The sequence below is a fragment of the Pogonomyrmex barbatus genome, unplaced genomic scaffold (genome assembly GCF_055798465.1).
Source record: "Pogonomyrmex barbatus isolate J1 unplaced genomic scaffold, ASM5579846v1 scaffold1, whole genome shotgun sequence".
Lineage (NCBI taxonomy): Eukaryota > Metazoa > Arthropoda > Insecta > Hymenoptera > Formicidae > Pogonomyrmex > Pogonomyrmex barbatus.
The window spans coordinates 13,907,720-13,923,770 of record NW_028297098.1 but is presented as its reverse complement, the minus strand read 5'-3'; the positions used below and the strand labels follow the sequence as shown (position 1 = coordinate 13,923,770).

The following is a 16,051-nucleotide window of genomic DNA, read 5'->3' as shown; positions in this document are numbered from 1 at the left end:
TCGTATCTGATTTGAAGATATATTTGCCTGGTGCACGATGAAAATCGCGTGCTACGTAAAAATACGCGATTGAAATCTACCTCAAACGGGCGAAACTTCGATATATAATCTTCTTTTGGTCCAATAACATTGAGAGAAATCGCTGAAGTTAATTTACTATATTTTTATGACAAAATAACTGGAAACTTTTGACATTTCGATAAACATCCCTCCCGGGCTCTTTGAAGCGTTAGGGATTATACATATGAAATAGCACAGCAATTAAGTAATACCTGGAATATCTGTTAATTCCTACTAATAAACTCAATCTTGTGTACCAAAATTCCCCAGCGGTTAACCCCAGAGCTATATGCGTCTAATGCCGGAAGGCAAAGCAGTGGTTATGCCAGGTGCATCCTTTGACTACGTAACTATGAAGATGCCACCGGTAGTTGTATTCAGATCTGTCTAGCCAACATCTCAGTGCTCTCATGTCGCAGCAACTAAATATAGAACCAGATAACATATTTGCCCGTATTTTGCTCGAGTGCGTTTGATCGCAACACGGTGCAAAACTTAAAAGTGTCGGGAAAGTTAGATACGCTAGGTATCTACAGATCTTATCGATAAAATCGCGATTGCCAGTACCTCATAGATACATGATCAAAGAGTGCATCATACGCAGCTTTACGAGAATTTTTCAGTGTGTAAGAAAAAGAACGTATATTCGGCACGAGGGCCGGTCTATTAAAGCAAAGTGGCACTTCGCAAAATCGATTTTCACATCAGCTTTATATCGAAGTTCAGAAAATGTTAATTTTGCAAAAATTAAACGAAAGCAGATCTATGCGATTAAATGTGTGATTTATAAACATATTAAACAAAAAAAAAAAAAATTCCTAAATATTATGTACAGTTTATCTCTATTACATTCATATTTTTCTTATGCTTTTATATCTCTAATTTCTGTATTTCGTATCGACTTATACCTTTATCGAAATTATTAAAAATAAGATTAAAAAATAATTGCGTGAATTTTTTAAAGAAATTAGTTATACAAAAATTACAATACAAAATACAATAGAAATATGATGCATCCGTGGGTTCCTCTTTTAAACGCGCGACACATATCTTTGCAATTTCGACGCTCAAACGGTACGGAATAATATCCGGTGCCTGCGCCGGCACTCGCAGATGAAACGTATCCAAATCTCGTTTAAGCGCACTAACGAAACAAATGGGACGCAAGATACGTACAACAATTTATGACGACGACGGCATTGTATCCATATACACGTGGCGCGGATAAATCCGCTAATTAATACCGTGCCGTTAATTGCGATCGGTCCAACCGGCGTGGAGCAGTAGAGTCGGTCCGCGCCGTGAAACGTGTCGATTAATATCGATTACATCCGTGTCTATTACGACACGTGGCCGATTCGACGCCGTAAAATCGTACGAGACGATAACGAGATATCTAATTCTGTCGTGTATCGCATAATGAATAGCGAGTAACGAGGAATGAGCAACGACTGCTGTCGCCTGTCACTCTCCCCGGGAAATGCTGTCACGTCCCCTCACCGGAATCGAATCGCGTTACAACAGTGACAACTGATCATTTTTGCCGATTATTCTTGTAATCAATTAACACAGCGGCCGTTAATTAAAGCAATTGTTAATCAGGCATTCGGATTTTCAACGGGGAACTTTATCGTATGTATGCTAATAGCGCTAACTAATGCAAAATAGCTTGAACATTTGTAAAATAATCATTCATTAAGAAAATGTAAGGCTTAAAAATTGCCGTTGGTATATCGATAGCGCAATGCTTTTATTTGTTTTATTAGCGCGAATTATCGCGATATTCCAGATACATTCTGTAATTAGTCTACAAATGTTTCGGCGATTTCTCGTTGAGCCGCAAATAAGTCCAATAAATGAAATAAATGAATGTAGATATGTTCGATACTGCTGATAAATTTAATGTAGAAGTGATAAAAACGTTCCCTTCGACAAACTTTTTTATTGTTACGCTGTTTAAAAATCGTTGCGTGCGAATCGATTAAATTTAGCTCCAAGTTACTATAAATATTCCCTACCTTTGATAGATTTAGCTATTAGTTTCTAAAATTAAAAACTAATTTTAGAAACTCTTTTTTTATCATTACATAACATTGTGCGAAAACTTTTTTTCACGCTTTTCCCAAATTTCAAACATATATTTATTTCGTTTTAAATATAATCGTAATTAAAGAAGGGATTATTGTGATGTAATAATAAGATATTGCTAGAGACTTTTTTTACAAATATTTTTTCTTTCGTGCCACGAAGTTCATCGCACACAATGAGGAATTCGAACGAAAATTTATCAAAAGCAACAGAGAGTATGGAAGTTTAATAATAGAAACTTTGCACAATTTATTAAAATTAAAAAGCCCGATAATTTTTAATGAGGGAGAAACTACCACGGAATTTTAATATAATACACGATGAAAGAAATTAATAGATCGGCAGGTATTGTTCAGAACGGGGCATTATTCAATTAATATCCGCATTCCTATATAAATAATACTCGTTATTTTAATTAATGACCAGCTGAATTTGTTAAGCCTCTTCGGAAGAAATTACAACCGAGGAGGTATATTTCAGGCAAATATGAAACAAGAATCGGTTAAAACCGCTCGCGCAACTTTCAGTAGAAAGTTTCGCTTAAATTACCTCGGGGCGAGGAGAGATGATAAAATATTACAATAAAATATGTCCGATGTTTTTCACGAGGCACCCTCGCATTTCGCACCGAATACGCTATATATCCGGTATATATGCAGTATATTTTTATTCGTACTTCTCTCTCATCCGCTTGACAAGTTGCTAGATCAAAACTTGTACCGTGTGTCGCGTACTTCGTTCCTTCATTCGGGCCTTTGGCTTACCGTGTTGTGTCCCTCCCGAGCCGTTACAGAGAGAAATACAAATGCGAGATCGCGATCGTCTCGATCAGATAGACGTGCGATGCATTTCGTTACGGATCAATTACAGGAAGTAATGCGGGATATTAAATTTCTCCTCGTTTTTCAGCTCGCTCGTCCTCATACCGCTCGCTTTTCCTTCCCTCTCCCCCCGCCTCTGTATTTCTCTCTCCGTCCATCTGCTGGGTATTAACCCGGTAGCCTACTTCTCGACGCCAACAGCCCGAAGGGCTTTCGAAAATACTCCGCACGGTTGTTCCCGACAGCGATCGCTTTGACGCGAGGTGCCAAAAGATAACGACGATAACCGCCTCAGAATTTTCTCTCGAGACGCGTCTCCGTGAGACGCGTTTTGACAAGACGCACTTTCGAGGACGAAAAGCACAGAGTGCTTTCAATTTATGTACCATTTCTAACAATGTAGATTAAGTTTAATCTCGGTTTAACTTATTTTTTTTTTTTCTTTTCCAAAAAATTCGAAAAGAGAGAAGATTAGAAAAAGATTAGAAAAAGATAAAGGATACATTTACATTTTTAGGAGATTAAAATGAATCTGCATCGATAGAAGTGGATATTAGTGATACAAGTCGACGTATCTTTGTTTTATCTTTGTCAGTCACTAAAAGCCGAAAAAGATAAAACAACGTTCATGTTGACTTATATTCATGTTCACTAAATGGAAAGCGCTCACAGATTCAAAAAATTTGCGCGCGTTTTCTGGGTGTATTAAGCTATGAAGGAAATCTCTGGGGGAAAATATATTAAATCCACTCACCACGTCGGCAACGTTGCCGGAGCCCTCCCTCATGCCATCCCTGTCCGTGTGTCCTCCTGAAAGAGATAATAATGAGTTTATCAATAAAAAAAAAAAAAAAAAAAACCTTTGAATGTTTCGAAATTTCGCGCATTTCACTTAATTAAATGAAACTTATATTAATATTTTTAGAGCGTGTAATTGCTTGGATGTTGCTCGTAAAAATCTGCGCTTTTCTCGGAGATGACTTTGAGGCGGAATTCGAATCGACGAGGCACAAATTGTGGCGAAAAATAGAGATAAAAGATCGCAAACTGCGAAAAATAAAGATAGAAGATCGCAGAAAAATGGTGAATATACAGCCAAAGAGGGAAAAAAACCTGTTATTACTCGAGCTCATGTGCGACATAAATTGTCTACGTTTCGTCAAATCATCCGAGCGGATGATAAGCGATAATCGCAGGAGATGTTGATTGGAATTGCGAAACGATCGATCCTGCGAGCGAGAAAACTTTTCCATCAGGTTTCTGCTGTAAATCACCTAGCAACGACCGTTCAAACGGAAAATTCCGTTCGTGCGTTTCGTACAACATCTTTCAGATGTAAATACAGCTAATAAAGACAAATGGATTCAGCAAACGGAATACTGTCGACGACAAACAGTAGACCCGGCACTTTTTTGAGTTGCGTGCTCTTATACTCCCTTGCGTGTATACAGAGAAAAAAATCTGCGAGATTCAGACTTGGATGGAGCATTCTTCAAATAGAAGTTACATGAAGTATATTTAAAGAACAAAAGAAAATGTAGGAAACGAAAAGAAAAGAGAGAGAGAGAGAGAGAGAGACAGAGAGAAAAGAAAATTCAAGAAAATTAACGAGGTCGACAAATATGGCTCACTACTCAGTTGTGCTGAGAAATAACGTATACAATAATTATTTATAAATTACATTAGAGGTAAAATTTCTTTTTAAATTATTACAAATTAAATATTGAGATATTCTGTGTTTTATTGACAGAAGTTTTGCGAAAGTTATTATCTATCGACGTATTTGATATCCTGCAGTATTTTCACACACACACACACACACACACACACACACACACACACACACACACACACACACATTATACATATATATTACTGTTGAGGGATTTAACTTACAATTCGAAAAGGACATTCGGAGAAAACAAAGTACTTTTGACAATTGTAATGTGATAACCTTGAAATTTAAGTATCCGCAACTAATTTTATAAAATAGAAGAACGGAAGTAGCGTGAGAACTCAAAATATAATCCCGGTAACAAGTATGATGTAATTTAATATAGCCGCGATAATTATATAGAAATTGTTACTCTATGTTAGACATTAATATTATTTCATCAATTGTATGATTTATTAAATATTAGTAAAATAAAGCGCGGAATAAATATAACTATCATTGTATATATTTTATATGATAAATTATTTGTTTCCTAGATTTAGACAAATATCTTTTTGAAATGAGTCATTACATTTATATAACATGACTCATTTTTCGATATCAATAAACATAATAGCTGTTTCTATTAAAACGACTATTTTAAAATAAAAAAAAAAACATAATAATGTTAAGTATCTATTCTTAATTTATACACCATATTTTTCAGTTTAAAACAATATAAATTCATAATTTTTTCAATCTCCTATAATTATTGTTTTTTTTTTTTTCAAATATACCTATAAGATTCGAATTAAGAATCATCATAAACATTCACAAATACGCCAAGCTAACGTCGCCCTAAAATGCAACGGGCATTTTAATCTCCAAGACGGATCAGTTTTTACTATTTTTTTTTTTTATTTCCTTTTTAATGGTTGGTCCTTTTTCTCAGAATGCATACCGAGTTTCGAGTTAAGGATCATCACTGACGTTTATAAACACAAGAGTGACAATGCCGTCCTAAAGACAAGTTAGCCGAAGTTAACCGAAGGGTAACTTAAATTCCCAGGTAGATTGGCTTTTCCTCGATCACGAAACGGGAACTCGTGCGACGGAATTCCGTTTGTTCCGCTGCTACGCCGCTTTCTCGCGAAAGTACGCTAACCGGAGAGCGTACACGGTGGCGAAATCGGTCCGAATCTGAAGCGGCAGCGGCGCCAAAGTAGCTACCGTGTCGCGCAGTCAACAGGATTTCACAGCTGTTTTCCAAAGCTGCTCGGGATTAAAATTCGCAACAATTCCAGGAACGCGATCGAATGTCAAGAAGATACGAAGATCGAACCACGATGATTTTTAGCGCCGCGAATGTTCGAATCCCCACCGCTGTTAACGACTAGATTAACTTCAATCTTGCTTTAATTTCCTCTTTATCTTTTTTTAATTTTTTTAAAAGAAAGAAAAAAAAGAGGAGGATATTAAAGAGATTAAAGTTAATCTATATTGGTAGAAATAAATCTAGGACGTGACCTGTCGCTCACGATTCGACTTCACCGGAACGATTAGAGTTGGAGCACAGATTCTAACAAACTGTAGTCTGGGCGAACCGTTCGAAATGAAGCCAATGGTGGTGCTGTTTGATCGATCAGCTATGCTCGACCGACCAACTCGAGTGTCAAGACGTGAAAAACAAAATGTTTGCTTGCGAGCATAAAGAAATCCGTTGATCCGTGTTCGCGAGCGGAGATTCCAGCTTGTTCGTTTTTCCCATCAAATGACAAAAATGTGCCGGATGATTTTGCCGTTTCGACCTGATTTCGTGTTTCGAGAAAAACTCGAGAATAATTCTCGTTCTCCAAAGTTCTCCGGACTGACACTCTCGATTTCTCTGTTTACATGCCGGGTTACTCACCTTTTTTACGAATTGGCAAAATCTTGGCGATCCTCGACGCGTCCGCGTAATCCAGATCTCGATCGAGGAGATGCTCCCCTCTCCCCTCCGCCCGCCGTCGTCGATTCGATATTCCGTTTTCCACGGTCGCACGGAGGCACCGCAACACGCCGATCCTTTCCGCTCTCCTTTTCCCCCCTGGGAGAGAGAAGGTCTGCTCTTTCTCTCCCAGCGGCACGATCCTAACCTCGCACTGCGCGCGCACACAGACAGCAGATACAAAAGGCGCGCACACACACACACAATCACCAAAAATACACGATTCGTCGAACGCGAACGGAAATTCTCGTCGATTTCCGCGACCAGGCCGCACTTGGGATCACGGCACGCACTTTCGCACCACAATCATTGGATCCAGGATGATCGAGGAATTTGGCGTTGATCGATCAGCTCGATCCTCTTTCTCTCTTTCTCTCTCTCTCTCTCTCTTTCTCTTTTCCTCTCTTCGCGTGTATCACACCTGAAGCAATCGATAAAGAACACTAAACCGATGATCCAGGCTCACTTCACTCGCGCGCGCGCGCCGCTTCATCCGAATTCATCTGGGAGCGAGTCGCGTCGAGCGCGATTCGAAAGCGGCGAGAGATTCCGGCGAGTCTCGGCACTCTTCGGCGACGTGAGATCGGCTCCTTCGCGTTTCGCTCCGCCGGCGTTTTTCAAATCTTGGCGGAACGGAGCGAGAATCGATCACCGCCGAAATCGCCGACGGGCGCGAGATCCGCGCGGTGGCCACGGGTTGAACAAAGAAGAGGCAGGCCGCGCCGCGCCGCGACGGCCCCCTCTTGCCCCCGTTTCCCCCCTCGTCGCCCACACCGAGATCGCGTCTACCTGTCACCGAGGAATTATTTGAACTTTCCGTTGGGATCGCGTCGACGAAGAGACACTTCTCGCGTGACGATCGCGTACGTTACGGCGACGACAACTCGGACCGACGCGAATGGAACGGAATGGACCAAGACGGGACCAAGATGGAATGAGAGGGAAGCGAAGGGAAGAGAAGGGACAGGATGGGACGGGACGGTATGGGGACGGGATGTGACCAGACGGCTTTCTCAAAATTGTCCATACGGCGGCGGCGACGATCGCGGATTTTTTCCCGTCGTCTTTGCGACGTTTGTAACGAGAGGGCGGAAAACGCGAAACGCGAAGGAAATGAAAGAGAGCGGGATGTGAGGAAGGGGGAAATTATGACTTTTCAAAAATACCACGCACCGACCAATCACGGTATACGCGTACACAGCGATTTGGCGGCGCGGCCACGTTACCGACGAGCGAGAGCAGGACGGAAGAAGAAACGGAGCCGTTACGCGCGCGAGCGCGCCTGCCTGCCTGCCTGCCTGCCTGCCTGCCTGCCTGCCTGCCTGCCTGCCTGCCTGCCTGCCTGCCTGCCTGCCTGCCTGCCTGCCTGCCTGCCTGCCTGCCTGCCTCCTCTCTCTCTCTCTCTTTTTCTCCGTAGTTTATTTCTCGTCCGTTCTCTCTTTCTCCCTCGGCACGTAAGCACGCGCGTACGGTTACGTGAGCGTCACACACGCGCGCGACGCCCGCGAGCGTACGTTGCGCGCGCACACTCACTCGCGATACTACGCGCGAACGTAACACATATGCACGCGAGCACGCACGCACGCACGTACGCACGCACGCATGCACGAAACGCGCATAAGGTTGGCGTTTCGCAAGGCGACTGAAAGGCGCTGGCGCGCTCGCGCGTATCACGGGACGGCACGAGAATCGCGCGAGCGCGAGCGCGCGATTCGTTCGTGTCACCGCGCGCTCGCAGACGCGTTCTCTCCTCGCTCTCGCGTTCGCGCACAACACCCACCGACCGGTGTCGGATCCGGATGGTCTCATGCGCTCGCGCGCGCGCTCGCTCCTACGTCGCGACGGACTTACAAACTCACGATGATACGGCGGCCCGACGGAGGAACCCCCAGTTTCGTAGGTTCCAAATGGAATGACGTTTTACGCCCGATTTAAACTGTGACGCGAGCCTGCGTCTGATCGACCGACCGACCGACCGACCGACCGGCCGAGGTAACTTAAACTGAACGCCAGCGCGCCTACGGTAAACGAGATTAAAACCTTCGTGCTGGCGGAGCCGCGTCGCCGCGGCCAATCCGCGTCCCGCTTTACGCCGACCGGCCAATCGGCGCAGGGCCTAACCTGGCGAACGGTTGTCCCCCAGGTGCAGCCAGTAAGGCGCCATTGCGTTGGCACGTTACCTGCTTCAAGTATGCGGAGTATCGGGGTGGGGGAGGAGAGCGAGATACACGAGACAACGCGCGACTCATACTTTACGCGAGTAGAAGAGAGAAAGAGAGAAAGAGAGAGAGAGAGAGAGAGAGGGACGGAGAATGTGTTTGTGGTGAAACGGCCGAATTACGCCGGACTCGGGAGAATCGTGTGTGTCGGGTACGACGTTCGTTCGTTCCTCGCCGGTCTCGAGAGGACGAATGCGCTGAAGACGATCCGCGACGACCGACGAAGGAATTCTCCGATACGTCGTACACTTTTTCGATCGTCTCCGGGACTTCGATATCGGATCGACGTGGGTGTTCCTCTTCTTTCACGCACAGTACACACACACACACACACGCGCGCGCGCGCGCGCGCACACGCACGCACGCACGCACGCAAAGCGTGCGCGTACACAGCGGATATCGATCGTCTATCTTTTAAATGCGCCTGGTATTTAATGCATCGAGGGAAAATGAGAGATGAATGGAGCAGTTGCGTGAAAGTAGGCACAATAAAAGAGCGAGGGAAAAGAGTTGAAAATTCATTTATCACGAGTTCCGAAGCTAAGTCGCGTAATGATATTAAATTACATGCGACACGATTCGACGTTTCACTTGGTGTTGGTCGTGTTAATTTTTCATTCGGTTACCACGCGAATAATTTCGTAAACGGCGCGCGCGATAAACGGTGTTAAAAATATCCATTTCTCGCGTAATAATATATCGGAGCAATCACATGCATCGATTCCGGTGAAATAATGAAGGAGATAGAGACACGCGCGAATTGGGTCGGAAGTACCGTCGTTCGATATCCGAATGCGTAATTGTTAGTAATATCAAAAGAACACACGTTAATTATTAATTAAATTTCTGCCGCGAGCATGATATATCGAAAAACGTGGCGAAATGTTATATATTATTTAACGAATAAACATTAATTTTCTAGCATTGGTCGTATGCCAATTATTATGTCCACATCACTTTTCTCTTCTTGCCGCAGCCGAATTAATTTAATAAATTCAACAGAAAGAGATGAGAGAGAAAAGGATAGCTACTATTTATTATTCCGAAATAAGTTTCATCGTTGAATAAAAAAATGGCGCGGACGTTATATTTAATAACTTTCCATAAGCAAATGAGAACCTAAATAGCGCGGTAAATAATATGTACGCGAAATTTAAGAAAGAAATATATTTAATTTACATAATATATGAACGATATATTTAAATATAACAAAAAGGCTGTTAAATAACTGCGGTAATATTCGTAGAGATACTCGCGTAATGAAACCGCGATTCGAAGAAAAAATAAAATAAGAAACATTACGGTAATAAATCCAACCGTTAGCGAATTATTCACGGGAGAGGAAACCGGGATAAAAAGACTGCATTTGCATCTTTCGCCATCTCGATATCTAAAGAGATAAGATCGAAATGACCGCAAGCTAGGACAAGAAATCTTTGTGTTTGAAATTTTCGAAACAATGCAAGTGTCGGAAGCAGAATTGTAAAAGATACATTTTTGTAAACAGCTAGATATAGTTGGAAATACCTTAAGAGCAATGTAATCAGGCACAGATATATTTTAGGTGAATAACTAGATATAGATATATATATATATATATATATATAGATAATAATAATTCTCAAAATGTTTAATCTAATCTGATCTAGATACATTTGTAAATACAATTTTTTTTTAATATTTATTTGTAAGATTATCTTATTAAGTAAGTACAGTCTTAAGACATGAGTTAATCAATTAGATGACCATCTTTTGATAAGATAATCTTAAAGGAACGGACTATGGTATATAAATACCATCTATAGATGTGGAAATGATGCGTAATAATGTTTTTATTCGCGCATGTTATTAAAATACGTTTGACAATGAAAATGGAAGATTGAAGAAACAGCAAAAAGACATCGAAAAAAAGAAAAAATATCCTTTTGAAAAATTATTTCAAAATTTTGTATATATATATATATATATATATATATGTCCGAAACAATATTTTAAATAAGACACAGAGAAAAAATGTAATTACCCGAAAGAATACTTTTACTGGCAAATCTAAAAATTTGGCCAGATACTAAAAATATATTTCGACAGATTTCGAAATACATTTTTCAAAATTATTAGTACGACATTTAAATTGGTTGCTAGAAGATCAAAAATTTTTACAATATTAATAACTCACATTTAAATCTTTATTGATAGTCTAATAAAATTATTTTCTGTATCTAGCCCAATTTTTAGATTTGCTAACAAAACTGATCTCTCCATTATTGTCACAGTTATTGGATTAAAAAAATGTAATTAGTTGCACATATAGATACATAATATTAATATTATATATGTAATTAGTATAGTACAGTATAGTATTTCAATAATATTTTTGAGGCTTTTCACGGTTACTATAAACTTCAAATTAATCATTTATTATTTATTAATTTATTCTTTGCGTCATATATATTATTAACCGCCGACGTTTTCTGAACATTGCAGTTGACTTTATTCAGAAGGAACAACTTGTTAAATCTAATTACTTAATACGATATTAATATTAGATATAAACATAATTAGATACATATATAACTGCATGTCTTACCGATCACCGATCGAGAGAATTGCGCGAGTGGCTCGTCCCTTTATAATAGCAACCTGCGTACGAACCCGCGTTGCACGTGTACATTTCGAGAATGACCGGTACGCAATCTCGCGCGGGAACGAGATTATTCGTTTAAGAAGTTGCAAGGTAACGCCGTTAGATCGACGGCACATTTCTCGCGGCGATCGATCTTAAGTTTTACGGGCCGACGGACGCGCCGTAACTCGCCTCTTCGCGACGCACTCTCCGTTCGATTCGATTCTGAAATCCGCTCGCAACGCCGGCTCTTCCGCGGCCACTCAATCAATTCTCATATCCGAGCGGACGGGGTTCGTCGGACTCTCTCGCAGAAGTCGCCTACTCATGGTTATTGATGCGATATTAGTTAGAGTCTAAGACGGGAGGGGGAGGGGGGAGAAGGAGGCGAGTTCTCGTGTCTGAGAAGTTCAGTTTTAAGAAGAGCGATTCATTACGACCTTTTATCGGATCGCGTTTCAAGCGCCGGAGTATTATAGCGCGATAAATCATCCGAAGTAAAAAGTATCTTGTGATACACTCGTTTGTAACGAGGTTGACAATTAGATCTGTCATTTGCGAATGTTTCGCTCTCAGGAGCAGGGAAAGGGGGAGGGGGGGAAGGGTGGGGGAGAGGCTCGCGGTCCAACTATTTCCAACAGATATACGATAGTTTTAGAGTGTGTAATCTCCAAACAATCAGCCGCAAGCATGAAACACGTCCGTAGCGGAAACATTCTCCATGTTCCATTTCTCCGGAGAGAAAGCTCGACCACGAAGTGCAAGTAAATTTCTGTGGGGAAATTATATAAATATACCGTATCATGCTCTGGGATAAATTTCAAGAGCGCGGGAAAAGTTTTGTTATTTTCAAAATAAGCTTCTCTCCTCTTTTAGATCGAGAGCTCTCTCTCTCTCTCTCTCTCTCTCTCTCTCTCTCTCTCTTTCTCGTGTGCCGGAAACTCAAACGTACGACGACCGCGTCTTAATGACATAAAACGCGAATACAAATGAACATTTATCGCACATTTAGCAGAAACACTGTATAATTTTGCTTCGTCGAACGGCATCGTTTGCTATAAAAGGGAAAGTATACCGCTCTCTTAATTGGACGCGCCCAATTACGCGGCTTCCAAATGTCTTTGCCCTATTGCGAGCCGGCAGAGACGGGGACGTTTTCCCGGTTCCCGTGCGAAAACGCTGGGATGCACACTGAAACGCAGGCGACGCTCGACACGCGAGGGCTGCAGCAATAGATTCCTGTGTCTCGTTATTTTAAATTAGAGAGCCCGGAGTTCCGAGAACGAATGCACCACTCTGATGTAGCGCTCTACCCAGTGTTGTTCCTGTGTTATCTCAACCTGTGCAAGGGTGGCTGCTAGAATGCTGAAGAATTTATATACAGGCATGTATATGTCATATATATATATACACACATATTATATATATATATATATATATATATACACGACGTGCATGCACACACGTAGAGCGCAACAGAAGTCGCGTAATTCCTCCCGGAAATACTGGATTGAATTAAGAGAAATGACGTTTGCCTCAATATCCGCGAAATAAAGGGCTTTTTCTATATTGTTAAACCGGGGATATATTATTATTAGAAAACACGATTTTGTTTCTCGGTTAATTATAAATAAATATTTACGTTGTCATAATTTTAATTTGAAATTCTCTTGCTGAGTTATTGAATACTAAATATTAATTGAGTTTGTTTAATTACGCAATATCGAAAATCATGTAGGATGTATTCCTTAATTAATTGCGAAATGACGTGTGCCTCATCGAGGCTGAATATTCAAACTGGGACTATCGAATAATTTTCTCCTCTCATATTGAAGGATAATGAATCTTTATTCACATTACAGTTTATAATACATTACAGTTAATCCAACTAATGTTTTTTTAATTTTGGGAATTTTTTAGTTTATATTATCGAGGGATGCATGACTAATTTAATTAACGATTTTCCTTTGTGACAAGCGTAGACGCGATAATTATTTATTACCTATCACTTTATTATCGATCGACACGACCGATTTAATCGTGTCGCTAGGCAACACTTGTGTGCGCGAAAGTACAACTTTCGGAATTGCAATTTGTATGGAAAATCATTCTAGGTCCAAGAGAGCAATACATTCTTTCTTAGTCTTCTTCCTCATTTCAAGATATTCAGGAGTTAAATAGTAGAAAGATTCCGACGTTCCGCTAGGAAAGATTTGAAACGCCTTTGAGAAATTAGGACGTCTTTACGGCGACAGTGCTATCGAGAGATTTACATTAGCATTGTCTCCTCCCGCGAGTCGGAAGAATCATCTTCCCATTTCCGGAATTCGAAACGATGATTGACATAGCGGCGTGTGAAATTTAATTGTAGAGACCAGCCGATTGCTCTTGCGAAGCCCCGTAACTCCTTCGCTAATTGGATCTGACAGGGGGAGGGGGGGGAACGAGGGGAAAGGGAGAACAGGGGTTGGCCAGTAAATCGAATTAGCAGTTAGCTCGGTTATTTACCAGCATCAGACGATTCTCCGCGAGACACGTTCTGCTCAAGTGATTCTCAAGCTTTCTCGCTACAGGACAGACGTCCTGCGGTGAAACGAGGCGCGGAATTGGTCGGTGAAGACATTGTGCATGTCACGGCCGGTGTTACCCCTTGTTTCTACACGGCAAGTACAAGCCCCTCCCTTCAAGCGCGGTCGAAAAACAATGCGATAGGAAGAGGGGAAAGAAGTCATCACGGTGACAAAACAACGCTAAACAATGAGGAAGAATTTATAAAAAAAAAAAAAAAAATGAAAGATTATACATAACTTGTAATAAGAAGAATGTTCGTTTCTTAATTATCTTTAACTATTTGATATAATTGAATATAGACAAATGCACGGGAAAAAACAATTTTGCTAAAGCATTTAAAAATTTGACGAGATACAGATGTAAAAATAATTTTGTTGAACGTTCAGATTGATTGCTGGAATATAAAAAAATATTGCGTAGGTTTTAATAAATATAACAAGCGAGCGTTATTTTGATGACAAAACAAAATTATTTTCAGATTTGTATCTGACTAAAAAGAAATTCTATCCGTGTAGATAAAAATATACAAGCTTGCATTAGGGAATTCCGTTCAACACAATTTTCCGATCTCAAGTTCAATTCTAAAATTATTAATTCGCATGTTATATGGTTAATATGAAAGATATTCAGCAAACAACGTTTGATTCGCAACTATCTGCTCGTGGTGACTACGCTGAATAGTTTTGTTGGAAATTAATTGAGAGTCGCAAAATACGCTACGTTGAGGACCGACATAAATGAGAAGAAAATTCCACAAACTTGTTCGCCACGAGCTACTCTCGTATGAATTTCGTGGTTGATCCGAGGGTTTCTCGTAGTGTACATATTGCCAACAATGAAGTCTTTAACGTTAAAGATGCATGTACAAAAGTTAAAATATTAAAATTATATTCAAATCTTATAAAAAAAATTTCAAAATCTTCAAATTCTGCAAACTAAAGTTATTAGATAGACCCAATGTTCAGTAAATAATTATTAAATCTCTGTTATTTACAATATATCTCTTTTATCTTATGTAAAATAATATGAAACATTTATTTTGAAACCGTAATATTTATTGTAAAAATATTATTAGCTTTTTAGTTATTAAGTAACAATTATTCACTGAAAATTTTATTATTATACTTATCCCTTTTTAATATAAATGTTGAATAATATATTTTCAAGAGAGAAATGGAAAAATGTTCGAAAATCTAATCTTTATGTAATATTTAGAATATAAATATATAAAATGTATAAAAGTATATGAGAGATAATATTTTGTGTTGGAAACAGAAGTTTCTAATCTGACAATACTCCTGTTATCTACTTTTTTACCGACACTTTGATTTAATAGATCTCTTAGGTTTCATGCACTTAAAACACTGAAACAGTGCTCGTCTGCGCTTTAGAAAAATGAAGAAAAGAAAATATAAGTACAGAAAATGTAGCTTTAAAAGCAACAGAGTTATTAACCTATACTTTATTTTCACATGCTGGCTGGCACAATCAGAAAATTAAATCCTATAAAATTCGAATTGCAACTGAATCTAATAGCCGTATAGATCTAAATTAAGTTTTGCGATTTGCAATTAAATAGTTTTGCTTTCCGAAGGAGAATAAATATTTGTGATTTCCTTAAAACGCGCCCATTAGCTCAACTATTAGCGTACTCCGGGAATAAGGAAGATTACATTTTCCCGTATTGCGAAGAATGACGTAAAATAAATCCCGAGCTGGGATTTGTGGTAAATAAAAAGAGTCGTCGCGCTAATTTAAATGACGATTAATTACGCAGATTACATGGCTCTCAGGAAATCACGTGGCTGGGTTTTCGGTTGATGCGAGGGAGAAACTTCGGCCAGAGAATAGTCGGAAATGTTCTGGGATTCTTCCCAGGATGACGCGCAATTAAAATAACGAAACGCACAACAGCTCTCACGTAATTTCCAAAGATCCATCTCTTCCCGCGGTTTGTACATTAACGAAGATGTTACACCGCTGTCTGTCGCTTGACCTCATATTTAGGAGCGAGCAAACAACAAGTCA

The 16,051-nt window shown here is 40.2% G+C and overlaps 1 protein-coding gene across 1 annotated transcript in view; it reads right to left on the bottom strand.

The window, feature by feature from the left end:
• The window catches only part of LOC105431859 (Ankyrin-repeat, SH3-domain, and Proline-rich-region containing Protein), a 59,381-nt gene extending 52,350 nt beyond the window's left edge, over nucleotides 1–7,031 (bottom strand). The window contains exons 1-2 of the mRNA XM_011646325.2: nucleotides 6,533–7,031; nucleotides 3,724–3,779 (exon numbers count right to left, since the gene is read on the bottom strand). Coding sequence (XP_011644627.2) covers nucleotides 3,724–3,756 — 33 coding nt within the window. The 5' untranslated portion in view covers nucleotides 3,757–3,779; nucleotides 6,533–7,031. The remainder of the gene's footprint in view (nucleotides 1–3,723; nucleotides 3,780–6,532) is intronic.
• Between the last annotated feature and the right edge of the window lie 9,020 nt (nucleotides 7,032–16,051).